General features: G+C 46.6%; 1 protein-coding gene across 1 annotated transcript in view; it reads left to right on the top strand.

Annotated features, from left to right (window-relative positions):
* Nucleotides 1–200: 200 nt before the first annotated feature.
* Nucleotides 201–15,123, top strand: part of LOC107657504 (NACHT, LRR and PYD domains-containing protein 12-like) — a 27,181-nt gene continuing 12,258 nt past the window's right edge. The window contains exons 1-4 of the mRNA XM_016445612.1: nt 201–1,403; nt 2,077–2,250; nt 2,545–2,718; nt 4,764–4,937. Of these exons, the coding sequence (XP_016301098.1) occupies nt 445–1,403; nt 2,077–2,250; nt 2,545–2,718; nt 4,764–4,937 (1,481 nt within the window). The 5' untranslated portion in view covers nt 201–444. The remainder of the gene's footprint in view (nt 1,404–2,076; nt 2,251–2,544; nt 2,719–4,763; nt 4,938–15,123) is intronic.

Here is a 15,123-nt window from a genome sequence, read left to right as displayed (position 1 = left end):
TCCTCAACACATTTAGATCAAACCTGATGAAGAAGTTTGAGTGTCTGTATGAGGGAATGGCAAAACAGGGAAACCCAACACTGCTGAATGAGATCTACACAGAGCTCTACATCACAGAGATTCATCTTTGATGGTCTGGATGAGTGTCGTCTGTCTCTGGATTTTCAGAGCAATGTGAGGTTGTGTGATTTAAGTAAATCTGCCACAGTGGATGTGCTACTGACGAACCTCATTGCAGGAAATCTGCTGCCCTCTGCTCTCATCTGGATCACCTCCAGACCAGCAGCAGCTGATCTCGTCCCCTCTGAGTGTGTCCATCGAGTGACAGAGGTACGAGGCTTCAATGAGCCACAGAAGGAGGAATACTTCAGGAAGAGAATCAGTGATCAGAGTCTGGCCAATAGAATCATCTCACACCTGAAGTCATCAAGGAGCCTCTACATCATGTGCCACATCCCAGTGTTCTGCTGGATCTCAGCCGCTGTTCTAGAGAAGATGTTGAGTCGAGCAGAGAGTGGAGAGATTCCCAAGACTCTCACTCAAATGTACACACACTTCCTGATCCTTCAGACCAACATCAAACGTGAGAAGGACTATGAGAAGAAGGTGACAGATGAAGACATGATCCTCAAACTGGGGAAACTGGCTTTTCAGCAGCTTGTGAAAGGAAACCTGATCTTCTATGAGGAAGACCTGAGAGAGTGTGGCATTGATGTGACAGAAGCATCAGTGTACTCAGGATTGTGCACTCAGATCTTCAGAGAGGAGTTTGGCTTGTATCAGGGGAAAGTCTTCTGCTTTGTTCATCTGAGCATTCAGGAACATCTAGCAGCTCTGTATGCACATCTTTCTTTTACCAACAACAACTTCAATGTGTTTGACAAAACCAAACAAAGTCTGTTCTCCAAAGTTTTAAAATGGATGAGTTCAGTATCTAAGTTACATCAGAAAGCTGTAGATGATGCTTTACGGAGCAAGAATGGACATCTGGATCTTTTCCTACGTTTCCTTCTGGGTCTCTCAATGGAGTCCAATCAGACTCTCTTGCAAAAACTACCAACACAGGCAAGATGCTGCTCCTACAACAAAGAGGAAACAGTTCAGTACATCATACAGAAGATCAGGGAGAATCGCTCTCCAGAGAAATCCATCAATCTGTTCCACTGTCTGAATGAACTGGGTGATGATTCACTGATGCAGGAGATCCAACATTATCTGAGATATGGAAAAATAAGAGCAGCCAAACTCTCCTCTTCACAGTGGTCAGCTTTGGTTTATGTGTTGCTGACATCAGAGCAGAAGATGGATGTGTTTGATCTAATGCAGTTTATTGGAGCTCAACATACAGCAGATGAAGTTCTTCAGAAGCTGCTGCCTGTGATTAAAGAGTCCAGATCAGTTCGGTATGTAATACTTACAACATGCACTGTAAAAAAATGATCGTGATTTTAACGGTAAAAGACACACACACACACACACGTTTACTTAGCTTTCTAAATGGGGACATTACATAGACTTTTATTGTTTTTATATACAGAATGCACCATCTGCTCTTGTTTCTCTTTCCTTCAGTGATTCTGCTTGTTAACCTTAAACAAAATAGTTCTTAAGACCAATTTGCTTGCGTTAGTTAAACATTATAAATATTAGTTTATAAACAAATGCCAGTTGGCCAAATTAAGCACAATCGGTTTCTGCAAATAAAATGAGTTAACTCAAAGGTTTGCGTATTAACATTGTATCAGTTAATGAAATACAGTTTTTCACTGTAAATTTAAACAGTTCTGTAAAACCTAAAATGTTGCTACCGTATTTTTCACAGTAAAGTTCTGGAAACCATAGCTGCCGGTATTTTACCGTAAATTTAACGGATTTTTTTTTACAGTGTGTGTTTAATGTGTGTGAGAGATACACTCAAGGAGCTGAGGAGGTTTTTATGTGGTCTGTGTGAGGGCTGGATGTCAGTGTGTAAGATGAAGATGAAGATTTGTATTAGATTTTCACTGTCTGTTCTCTAATGATGTTTTTATGTATGTTTTACTGCCTGCATAAATTACATTTGCATTTTCTGTACAGTATGAATTATTGCTGTGTCACGGATGAAGGTTGTGCTTCTCTGGCTTCATGTCTGAGATCAAACCCCTCAAACCTGAGAGAACTAGATCTGATTCAGAATAACATAGGAGACACCGGAGTGAAGCTGCTCTCTGCTGGACTCAAAGATTCTCACTGTAAACTGGTAACACTGTGGTAAGATTGTATAAACATAAAAATTGTATAAACATTCTCATTCACCTCCATGGAATTAATGAGCTCTATATAATATAAGGTCCCCTTTTATTGCATATAACTCATTAATTCTACTGAAGATTAGGTGATTTAGCTGTACTTAAAAATATTAAGTACAATGTACTTATTGTGTTCATGATGTATTGCAAAATTAAGTTGGCATACGAATAAGATTAGGGACATATTTTGTTGTATTGGCTTATTTGAGTTGTATATCTTAAACTGCAAGAATAAAGGGTGTCAATGTTTCTACAGGTTAAGATATTGTGGTGTCACAGATGAAGGTTGTGCAGCTCTTACCACAGCTCTGAGATCAAACCCCTCGCACCTGAGAGAACTGGATCTGTCATGGAATAAACCAGGAACATCAGGAGTGAATCTGCTCTCTGCTGGAATGAAGGATCCTAATTGTAAACTGGAAACACTGAAGTAAGTTCATCTCTCTGAGAATCACACACACACATTGATACTCACAAAAAAATATTCACATTTCAAGACTTTAGAGTTGTGGCAGTTCTGACAGGAATGTAGGATTGTTATCATGAGCATTTCGTTTATAATAAACCCATCCAACGTATCTGCACCAGGTACATTTTCTGCCAGAACTGAGTTTGGGTGTTTTTACACTTGGCATATCAAAGTAAACATTATAAACTGGTACATTCGTCTTTCTGAATGTGTGCATGATGATGCTGTACACTGTAAAAAAAAAAAGGTTCTTCAGCGGTTCTTTGGAGTGGTTGAGGTGCTATATAGCACCTGTAAAAATAGGTGCTAAATAGCACTGAAAGTGGTTCCTCTATGATTACAAGCCAAAGAACCGCTTTTAATGCTATATAGCACCAATTTTTTTAGAGTGTATGGTACACAGTAAAATCCTGAGTGTTAAATGAACACTGCTCGGAGCAAATTAAGTGATGATTGTGCTTTAGAGATGAACACCTGCTGTTAACAAGCAGAATCACTGAAGAAAAGAGAAACACAAGAACTACAACTGACTTCAGCGACAGACTTATGCCGAGTTCACACTGCACGATTTCAAAGACATCGCATCACTGTTGGTTTCACACTGAACGACTATCTGGGGTAGCATTCAGTTGTTGCTGTGTTCACACTGCACGATGGAACGACGACAGGGGGTTACACACTGCATGACTTTACAATAGGAAAAATCACCGACAGCTCTGTCTGGTGCAGGGTTGCCAGGTTTTCAGCTACAAAACCCGGCCAATTACTACTCAAAACTAGCCTGAAAATAGCCCAATTGCTTTTCGAGGGGGTCCCCCAGTAAAAATCGCGTTCAGGGGTAAAATACACATTTTTCTGGCGGGGTTCTGCTGGTACAATTCACATTCCAGGGCCTAAATATCACGTTATTGGGGTCGCTTCAACCTGCTGACATAAAAAACAACCGGCGCAATCGCAGATTTGGCAACACTGGTCTGCAAACTACGTTTCATATAACTCCTCCCACAGATGTTCTATACTGGTGTGCAAAGTGTTTTTTAAAGCTCTTCATATTTCTTTAAAACGCAGTTGTGATCAATAATGTAAACTAAATTACACATCACCATTGATGACTTCTACATCATTATCAAAAAAGAGCCAATGTTACTTGTTCACATTTTCGCTGGGTTTTTCTTGCCATAACAAACGTATTTCATAAACACGGGACCATATATGCTCCGAGCAGTGTTAATTTAATACTCAGGGTTTTACTGTGTACTGAAGCACCCACATCGCTATGGTAGATGAGGAGGAAATGTCAATGTGGTGCTTCTCCATTGCAGTGCTGTGATTGGCTGCTGGCATCAGAAGGAAGTCACAGTGTGGCCAACACTTCTTCCATTTAGCTTCCATTTACAATATCTGATGTGTGCATTAATGAATGTTCATATACGAATAAAAGCCTAAACTAACGATTGTGTCTATTCAATAAATGTGGATTAATATAGATTTGTTTTAAGAACTTTTTGAAGCATCAAAGTGGTAGTTGTGTGGACTATCAGTGGAGGGACAGAAATCTCTCTCATCCCTATATAGGTTTTTGAAGGGGTCGCACTTTATATTAGGTGGCCTTAACTACTATGTACTTACATAAAAAAATAAGTACAGTGTACTTATTGTGTTCATATTGTATTGCAAAACACTTTTGCTGCTATTGAGGTGGGATTTGGGACAGGTTTGGTGGTATGGGTAGGTGTAAGGGACGGGTCAACAGTGTAATTATAAATGTAATTACAGAATTACAGATGTAATTACATGCAAGTATTTTTAAAATAAAAGTACAATGTAAAAACATGTATGTACACAATAAGTGCATTGTACCAAATGAAGGCGTTAAATGTAAGTACATAGTAGTTAAGGCCACCTAATATAAAGTGGGACCCGTTCAAAGTTTCCAAGTTGTACAGACACTATAAACCCTGCCTGATAAACACATTATATATCTGTTTGTTTTGTTCCCTACACAGGCTACATAGCTGTTATCTCACTGATCATTGTTGCAGAAGTTTGTCTTCAGTTTTACAATCCCCAAACTCTATCCTGAGAGAGCTGGACCTGAGTAACAATGATCTGCTAGATTCAGGAGTAAAGTTTCTTTCTGATGGATTGAAGAGTCCAAACTGTCAGTTGGAGATACTGAGGTAAGTGCTTTTCTATTAAATAATTAACAAAACACTAACAGCATAAACTACTTAATACGATCAAATTCTTCCTCTCAAATATCTGTCACTATGTTGTATCACTATGTACAAATCCAAAGGCATACGCAAAGAGAAAAGATTAGACTTCATGTGGCAGAGATGCTGTGTTTCAACGCGAAAGCAAAATCGCTTTATTTGGCCTTCTAAAATTAGGAATAAGAGTGGGAGAGTACAACACAGGCTATACACAAAGACTACTTACCACTGTGAAACGCACTGCTCAAGTCACGTTTGCATAGTTAGTTCTGATCAATCGGTTTGATCATCCGCGTTTTGAGAATTCGACTCATGCTACATTTTAAGATGAATTAAGGGTGTTGGAAACAGCGTATGTCAGCGGAGTGGAGTGGCAACAATTTCCCCTCCGCGCTCTAAGCTTTCAGTAATCACTCCGCTCCAGCTTTGCTCCAGGTTCACCATTTCCTGCTCCGCGTTTCACTCCTCTGGTCTAATGGTAATATACATGTGAGAAAGCCCTAGCCACACCACCTAGTGGCACATAGCGCAGTTAGGAGTGGACATTTTGTCTCGACAGCAGTAGGTTACAAATCAGGCTGGCTGGAATGTTTATTCAACTTTGTATATGTTTTACCAGTGTGTAAATGATTACGGAACACATGTGTGAAGTAACATATACAAATCTCCTTTGATTAAACAAGTTAAATTGGGATTCCCCCTCCTGTTTCTCTTACCGGAAACACACACCACCATCTTGGCTGCACTACACCTGAACCCACTGAGTGTCCCATAAGCTTGTATATGGTCGTTCGAGCCACGACACTGGCCGAGAAAGTGACTTTGCCCTACTGAAGATGGCCTTAGACAACGTAATGAATAATCAGCCTCATTTGAGTGAACATTACAAATATTAGGTCCTCTTAAGTCACTTAAAACTCCCCAGCGCTCTCCAGTTAACCAAAAGTTAAATTGGGATTCCCCCTCCTGTTTCTCTTACCGGAAACACACACCACCATCTTGGCTGCACTACACCTGAACCCACTGAGTGTCCCATACGCTCGTATAATACAGTACATCGGGCACACCTAAACGTGCCTATCATTAATCCAACTCAAATGTGGCTTATCATCTGAAACGTGTAAGTAGTTGCAACCTCTTGCTCTAATGTTAACCTAGAGGAATGCGCGATATTCAAGTGTTTGTGTGGAGTGTGGAAGCTGAATAGTAGCGCGCTCACTGCATGACAGATAACATGGAGGCGCCGATGTGATCACTTGCACTAAAAATATGCTGTCATTTTTGGTCAAACAGACAAAAGTTATACATCTTTCAGATCTTCAAAGACTACTTTTATTTGTGTACACTCATAATAACGACAAAATGTTACACTTTTGTAAAATAATGAAAACAAACGGTGCGCTATGCCGTCTTGGTCTCTGTGAACTTGAGCGCATCAGGAAAAAAAGAACTGAATCTCCCTGTATACTTGCCTCACAGACATGAAAATATCTCTATAGATATCTATGTACACTTTTACGTGCATAAACCAATGGAAAACAAATATTCTCAGATTATGTAATCCGTATTAAACGTGCATTAGGTGCGTCCACTACTTCAGAAATGACGAGATGATTACCTTCATCACTGTAGCCGAAAACAAATAAATCACTAGTTTATCAATGAATTATTAAAATGTTTAGACAGTCTCCTTAGTGTTTTTTATCTTGATGCATTCATAATCTTTATGCGCACGCTTGAGCACTGGTTAGGCCAGGGCTTTTCAAACCTGTCCTGGAGGACCCCCAGCCCTGCACATTTTGTATGTCTCTGTCATCTAACACACCTGATCCAACTCATCAGCTCGTTAGTAGAGATTGCAAGAACTAAATTGGGTGTGTCTGATAAGGGAGACATACAAAATGTGCAGGGCTGGGGGTCCTCCAGGACAGGTTTGAAAACCATTGGATTAGGCTATAGGCTCACTATTATGATTTATGGTTTATTAATATAAACGTGCAATAAATCGACTATCTCTTAACATGAGCGACTACTAGTCGATCAGAAAAATCTTTAGTTGAGGGCAGCCCTAAAATAAATAGCCTAAATAAATGATACCATAATAGTTTTAGCGTAGTTTATAGAAACATTAGTGTGCAAACTTTTTTTTTTTCCTATGACATGCAAGCTTTTTGCATGGTTATTATCAGCATTAAAAATTAAAAATCATTGCTGCTTTTTGCAGTGCAAATTTTGTTTGGAAGCATGGAAAAACAATATGTTTTTGTCAGTTATTTCCAGATTGCTACATTTCTTACAGATTTCTGCTCATTCTAAATCAGATATAGGCTTGATCAGTGGTTCCCAACCCTGGTCCTGGAGGCACCCCAACACTGCACATTTTGTATGTCTCCTTAATCAAACACACCTGATTCAGGTCATCAGCTCATTAGTAGAGACTCCAAGACCTGAAACTGGTGCGTCAGAGAAAGGAGACATGCAAAATGTGCAGTGTTGGTGTGCCTCCAGGACCAGGGTTGGGAACCACTGGGCTAGATAACGTAGCACTGTAAGATTAGGCTACATTTGTTTGAATCCATTAGTGAGAGCGTGATTATGTGTGTGTGAAAACATGCTTTCCCTCAAACATATTCAGCAGTATATCCAGCTACAAATTCCTTGAGAGCTAAAACCTCACGCAAATGTCCATCGCCGTCATCATAATCTTCACATTCTTTCTGATTTAAGTCAATCGCTGTCCAAAGCCACGCCCCCTGAACGCGTAGACGCTCACAGACCAGAATAGCAGAGACAACATTACTACAATAGGCTACATCAGTGGTTCCCAATTCCAGCCCATGTTCCGAAGTGAAGTAAACCCCTGCTCAGGGAGTAGGGAGCAATGAACACGGTGTAGTGATCATATCGATCGGAACCCAGTTCATGCACACGGGGTGCGCAGAGGTATGCTACATACATGCGTTGACAGGCAGGAAAGCCAATTAAAACACTCGAACCGAGCGAGCGTTTTGATTGGACGTACATTTCTTGGTCCTATGCCTTCCGCAGAATATATAAGTACAGATAAATACATTTAGACCACTTAACTTAATGATTGCTATAGGGATGTGAAGAGACTTTCAACCAGCATAACAAAAAATGTTTCTGAAAACAATCACCTATTGCACCTTTAAGGCTAGTCCCAGACTAAAATAAAAGCTGTCTGAACTGAAAATAACTTGCACTGACATATCTTTCATTTTTTTTTACAAGCCATTTTTTGTCTCAAGGCATTTTTATAAAATCTATTTAAATATTCTAATTTAACTAAGGCCTAGTCCTGGCTTAAGCTAAGCCATGTCTGTGAAACCCCGCCTAAGTGCAACAGTAGTAAACTTTTAAGTACACAACTAGTTTACTTCTGTTGTTAGTTTGTACTGCAACTACACTAGAAGTGAACTTATATGTATACTGGAAGATTACTAGTGAAATACTTGAAGCACATTTTTATGTTTATGAAAGTACACTGTATTTTAACTCTTTCCCCAGCAGAGTTTTATTTTTTATTTTTTTTCTCAAATACTTGCCAGCCAGCCCCACCGTTTTTGAACATTTTCAAACTTTCATGGCGCCCAAAATTATTTGCTGTTTGAAAACCTGAACAGTATATCAAAAGAAAGAGAAAAGCCTCTGCTTTTGAAAAACAACAACATCGTCAAAAAATCAAAAACAAAAAAAAATATTATAGCTTCATTCATTCTTTTTTATTAACACTTGAATGTGGGTAAGTTTCAAAAATAAATAACATTTTGAAAAAAAACATTGAGAAAAAAGACTATACTGAATTGGATTCATAATGATAATCAAAATGTAGATCGGGTCCATCAACACCCCCAAAGCATGACAGTCATTACCTCTTTATGGGTCGACATTTCACTCCATAATGATACACAGTTCCCTTTCATTAGGTCACAGCGCGAGTATTTAATGAGCAGCCGGTGCGTCGCATATTTGCTTTTCGCTTCGGAGCCGAACACATGTGCTGTTCCTGCGCGCGTGTTTTCTTTGGAAAGTGGTGGAAGACGAGCTGCTCGTTGGGAAGGAGCCTCTGCGTGTCTGGTGCGGGTGTTACAGCGCTGAAAGTGTTGGTCGCAATCTCACGAGAGAGCAAAAACAGCTGTTCTCACAGCTTGCTGGAGAGTGCGCCTTCAACGAGTGTGAGTGCTCACAACAGGCTTGCACTATGTGTACTGTTGTGTAGCCGCGGCCATTTCCTCTGTGCGTTTCAGCACCAGTAGAGAGCAAATTCCTAAAAGAGCACACACGGTTTGATCCTGCGTCTTTTTCAAGATGTCATTCAGACTGTGTGCTACTGGATGCGGTCGCTACCTGGCCCCCGGTGATGGTCATGATTACTGCCTCACATGTTTGGGCCTCGCACACACTGAGGTGGCACTCATGGATGGTATATGTTCTCACTGCGGGAACATGACCATCTCGGTGTTAAGGTCGAGACTCCAGTGTCTTGAAAGGACTGGAGCCCCTTCGTATATTCCCCGATCTAGTTCTTCTTCTGGGCCAGCTCAGAAGAAGCCTACTTCGGTTAATAACCTAGGTGACCTGAGGATTACAGTGAGGAATACCCCGCCGAGTCAAACTCCTCGGGCTCCTCACTCCTCCATGACACTGCAACCAGTGGAGCCTCCAAGAGGGCGTGCTGGTCCGCCTCGTGTGGCACCAGTCGTCACTTTTGGGGAACCTCCAGAGAACCAGATGTCGGTCGCTGCATCGGAGGGTGAGTGTATGTCCTCCGGGGATGAAGATTCGGCTGCGCTGCCCCCTTCGGGTGTGGCAGCGTTGCCCGAGTCAGACCCAGAGATAGCTACTATGCTTTCCCGGGCCACCATGAGTGTCAGGCTCGAGTGGAACCCTCCACGTGTCCCGAACCCTGGACGATTGGTTTCTTGGAGCGGCCTGTGCTGGTTCTCAGCACTCCGCCCCAGCGCTCTGCTCCAGTACCTTTCTTTCCGGAGGTGCATGAAGAGGTGACTAAATCGTGGATGGCACCTTTTTCTGCCCGAAGCCGGTCTGGTCCTTCTTCCTGGCGGGGCGGCTAAGGGGTACGTGGAGCTCCCCCCAGTGGAGCTGTCTGTGGCAATGCAACTGTGTCCCAAGACCGCTACCTCTTGGTGGGGTAATCCGCGTCTCCCCTCCCGAGCGTGTAAGTTCTCGTCCTCTCTGGTGGGCAAGGCTTACACAGCTTGTGGAGAAACCGGTTCCGCCCTGCATGCCATGGCGCTCCTGCAGGTCTACCAGGCCAAAGAACTCAAGGAACTGCACGAGGGTAGTTCTGACCCAGGGGTTATGCAGGAACTGCGTGCAGCAACGGACCTTGCCCTACGGGCGACGAAAGTCACTGCACGCTCCCTGGGTCGGGCGATGTCCACCTTAGTGGTCCAGGAGCGCCACCTGTGGCTGAACCTGGCAGATATGCGTGCGCCCGACAAAGTTCGGTTCCTCAACGCCCCTGTCTGTCAGACGACGCTGTTGAAAACTTTGCCCAGCAGTCTTCAGCGGCACAGAAGCAGACGGAGGCGATTAAGCACATCCTGCCCCGACGACCAGCTGCTGCCTCCACCCAGTCGTCAGCTGCAGCGCCTTCATCTGCTCGTCGCCAAGGGCACCCCCTGGCGGCCACCTCCGCCCCTGCTCAGCCTTAGCAGCAGCCTCCACCTAGGCGGCAGGTGGCTGGCCGCAAGGGGAACTCCCAGCCCGTCCAGGCCCCCGCCAAACCAGGCGGTAAGCATAAGGGCAAGCGGCCCTGAGACGGGCGACCCAGAGATGGGAGGATCTGCTCTCCGGGAGAAGGTGTCCGGACCACTCCCCCGGAGGAGGGCCGGGTGGAGAATCCTTTGTTTCCTTTTGTTTTTGTTCCGCCGCTGGCTCCTCAGAGTCCAGCGAGCAGCCTCCCCCTAAGCGGCAGGCAGCTGGCCGCAAGGGGAACGCCCAGCCCGTCCATGCCCCCGCCAAACCAGGTGGTAAACGTAAGGGCAAGCGGCCCTGAGAAGGGCGACCCAGAGTTGAGAGGATCTGTTCTCCGGGAGATGGTGTCCAGATCACTCCCTCCCCCGGAGGAGGGCCGGGTGGAGAATCCTTTGTTTCCTTTTGTTTTTGTTCCGCCGCTGGCTCCTCAGAGTCCAGCGGTACCCACATTTTCAAAAAAATAGCAATTTCCTCTATCTCTGGGTCACAAGAGGGCGCAGTTGGCAGTGTGCGACGTGTTGCAAACACCTTGCCACTCCCTTCCCCCTCTCTCTTTGCCAGCAGGCAGCAGTGTGTGGGTCGAGGACTCCACCAGGCCTTCTCTCACACCCTCTGCCCCACCCTGGAACCAGGTAAGTGTGGCACAGCACACGCAGACTCCACTTCGGGCCGCCTCAGTGCCTCCCGAGTCGAGTGCCTGTGTTCCACCTCGCTGCCCCACCCCGGGTACGTCTGTGGTTCCGTTGGTCCCACTTGCACGGTGTCTGGGAGCCTGGCTAGCGCTCCCCAGCCCGTCTCACTGGCTCATCTGTACTATCAGACTCGGCTATGCGATTCAGTTCACCCGGCGTCCCCCCAAGTTCAGGGGCATCCACTTCACCTCTGTGCGGAGCAGCGATGCCCCTGTCTTACGGACGGAGATCGACATCCTACTGGAGCGATCGAGCCGGTCCCTCCAGCCGATATGAAGGCAGGGTTTTACAGCCCCTACTTCATTGTGCCCAAGAAAGGTGGTGGGTTACGGCCAATCTTGGACCTGCGAACCTTGAACCGGGCCCTGCAAAAGCTCCTGTTCAAGATGTTAATGCAAAAACGCATTTTCGAGTGCATCCGTCCCCGAGATTGGTTTGCAGCGATCGACCTGAAGGACGCATACTTTCATGTCTCGATTCTCCCTCGACACATGCCGTTCCTACGGTTTGCGTTTGAGGGTCGGGCTTATCAGTACAAGGTCCTACCCTTTGGGCTGTCCCTGTCGCCTCGCGTCTTTACGAAGGTCGCGGAGGCAGCCATTGTTCCACTCAGAGAACATGGCGTTCGCATTCTCAACTATCTCGATGACTGGCTGATACTGGCACAGTCTCGGGACCAGTTGTGCGAGCACAGGGACATGGTGCTTCGTCACCTCAGCCTGTTGGAACTTCGGGTCAACTGGGAAAAGAGCAAACTCTCCCCTGTGCAGAGGATCTCTTTTCTCAGTATGGAGTTGGACTCGGTCAACCAGACAGCGCAACTCACAGAGGAGCAAGTCCAGTCAGTGTTGAACTGCTTGAATTCGTTCAGAGGCAGGACAGCGGCCCCACTGAAACTTTTTCAGAGGCTACTGGGGCATATGGCATCCGCGGCCGCAGTAAAGCTGCTCCGGTTGCTTCATACGGCGGAGTCCCGAGATGGGCATGGCAGAGCGGCACGCACCGAGTGTCTATCACCCCGTATTGTCGCCAAACCTTCAGGCCGTGGTCAGACCCTTCATTTCTACGGGCGGGAGTCCCCCTAGAACAAGTGTCCAGGCATGCTGTGGTGTTCACGGATGCCTCGGCCACAGGTTGGGGGGCCACGTACAACGGGCATGCAGTATCGGGTCTGTGGACAGGGCCTCAACTGCATTGGCACATCAACTGCCTCAAGTTGCTAGCAGTACATCTTGCGCTGGGCCGCCTCAAAGGGCTGCTACATGGCAAGCACGTGCTGGTCCGTACGGACAATACTGCGACCTATGCGTACATCAACTGCCAGCGTGGTCTACGCTCCCTCCGCATGTCGCAACTCGCCTGCCATCTCCTCCTCTGGAGTCAGAAGCATCTGAGGTCGCTTCAGGCCATTCACATCCCTGGCATGCTCAATCGTGCAGCCGACGAGCTCTCATGACAGCCTGCGCTTCCGGGAGAGTGGCGGCTCCATCCCCAGGTGGTCGAGCTGATTTGGGACCTCTTCGGAGCCGCACAGGTAGACCTGTTTGCCTCTCCGGACTCGACCCATTGCCAGCTGTTTTATTCCCTGACCGAGGGCACCCTCGGCACAGATGCGCTGGCGCACAGCTGGCCCCAGGACCTTGGCAAATATGCGTTTTCCCCCAGTGAGCCATACTGGCCCAACTGGACTTGGTTCTCGGAACTTATGCTCCTCACGACAGCCCCTCCTTGGCCCATTCCTCTGAGGAAGGATCTGCTTTCTCAGAGACGGGGCACCCTATGGCACCCCCGTCCAGACCTCTGGAAACTTCATGTCTGGTCCCTGGACGGGACACGGAGGTTCTAGGTGACCTACCCCAATCAGTGGTAGACACCATCACTTCTGCTAGAGCCCCCTCTACGAGGCACCTCTATGCTTTGAAGTGGAACCTGTTCGTTGATTGGTGTACTTTCCACAGGAAACACCCCCAAAGATGTCCAGTCAGAGTCGTGCTTTCCTTCCTGCAAGAGAGGTTGGAGCGAAGGCTGTCTCCCTCCACCCTGAAAGTGTATGTTGCCGCAATTACCGCACATCATGATGCAGTTGATGGTAAGTCTCTTGGTAAGCACGACCTGGTCGTCAGGTTCCTTAGAGGGGCGAGGAGGTTGAACCCTCCTCGTCCTACCTCAGTACCCTCTTGGGACCTATCTCTGGTGCTCACGGCACTGCAGAGACCTCTCTTTGAACCTTTGCAGTCAGCTGAGTTGAAAATTCTGTCACTATTCTGTCACTACATTCTGTCCTGACTGCGTTGGCTTCCATCAAGAGGGTAGGGGACCTGCAGGCATTTTCGGTCGACAAATCGTGCCTAGAATTCGGGCCGGCCAACTCTCATGTTGTCCTGAGACCCCGGCCTGGATATGTGCCAAAGGTTCCTTACCACTCCCTTCAGGGACTAGTTAGTGAGCCTGCAAGCACTGCCCTCAAGATATCAGAGTCATGCTTTCCTTCCTGCAAGAGAGGTTGGAGCGAAGGCTGTCTCCCTCCACCCTGAAAGTGTATGTTGCCGCAATTGCTGCACATCACGATGCAATTGATGGTAAGTCTCTTGGTAAGCACGACCTGGTCGTCAGGTTCCTTAGAGGGGTGAGGAGGTTGAACCCTCCTCGTCCTACCTCAGTACCCTCTTGGGACCTGTCTCTGGTGCTCACGGCACTGCAGAGACCTCTCTTTGAACCTTTGCAGTCAGCTGGGTTGAAAATTCTGTCACTATTCTGTCACTACATTCTGTCCTGACTGCGGCCTGCAAGCACTGCCCTCGGAGGAGGCAGACCCAGCCCTAGCTTTTCTCTGTCCCGTCCGTGCTCAGTGGCTCTACGTGGACAGAATACAAAGCTTCAGAACTTCAGACCAGCTCTTTGTCTGTTATGGAGGCCAGCAGAAGGCAAAGGCTGTCTCCAAACAGAGGTTAGCCCACTGGATAGTGGAAGAAGTGTTGCTTCCTCGTGGGTGCTGGCTCAAGGCGCCTCGCTGACAGATATTTGTAGAGCTGCGGGCTGGGCGACACCTAACACGTTCGCTAGCTTCTATAGCCTTTGTGTAGAGCCGGTATCTTCCCGTGTACTCGCCCCTAGTGGCCAGTAGCGCTAAGGACCCGTTCTAGTGTCGGCTTGCAACGCCACTCCCGCCCGCTGGGCCGGATACGTGCGTCTAGTGCTCCAGTAGAGTTCCCCAGAAATGGCTAACCCTGTGAGTTCCTCCATCACCCCCCGGCATACAGACGTGGCAGAGCGTCTGACGCCAGGCCTACACTCGTATGCGTTGTGGAAGTTGTGTTAGGCTGGGTGTCCATATGTAGTGGTCCCTGCAGCGATCCTATATGTGTATTCTTCCACGGTAAGGCTACGCAGGCCGGCTAGCCCGTGTCTTTCTCTCTCTGTCATCTCTGCTGGTGTTCTTTCCCCCCTAGAACTAGGCTGGAACCACCCCAGAGACTTCCATATGTTGTATTAACCTAACTGGCTAGTCCATAGGTGTAACCGCCAAATTTTACTTTCCTACGGGCAGGATGTGGCCTCCGCAGCATCCCCTTCCCTTCTAGGGCACGCTTTCCCAGCGTTATCCAAATAGTCACACTGAGTGGGTCTTGTGGAACAGCAGTGACTGACCTTCTCTGCTTAGAACCCTGACTCCTGCTCCAACAGTTGGGGGCGGTCCAGGAGTCTCAAGCAGAGCG

The sequence above is a fragment of the Sinocyclocheilus anshuiensis genome, unplaced genomic scaffold, assembly GCF_001515605.1.
Source record: "Sinocyclocheilus anshuiensis isolate Anshui unplaced genomic scaffold, SAMN03320099.WGS_v1.1 scaffold2271, whole genome shotgun sequence".
Classification (NCBI taxonomy): Eukaryota; Metazoa; Chordata; class Actinopteri; order Cypriniformes; family Cyprinidae; genus Sinocyclocheilus; species Sinocyclocheilus anshuiensis.
The sequence above is the reverse complement of the archived record's forward strand: the minus strand, read 5'-3'. Positions and strand labels throughout refer to the sequence as shown.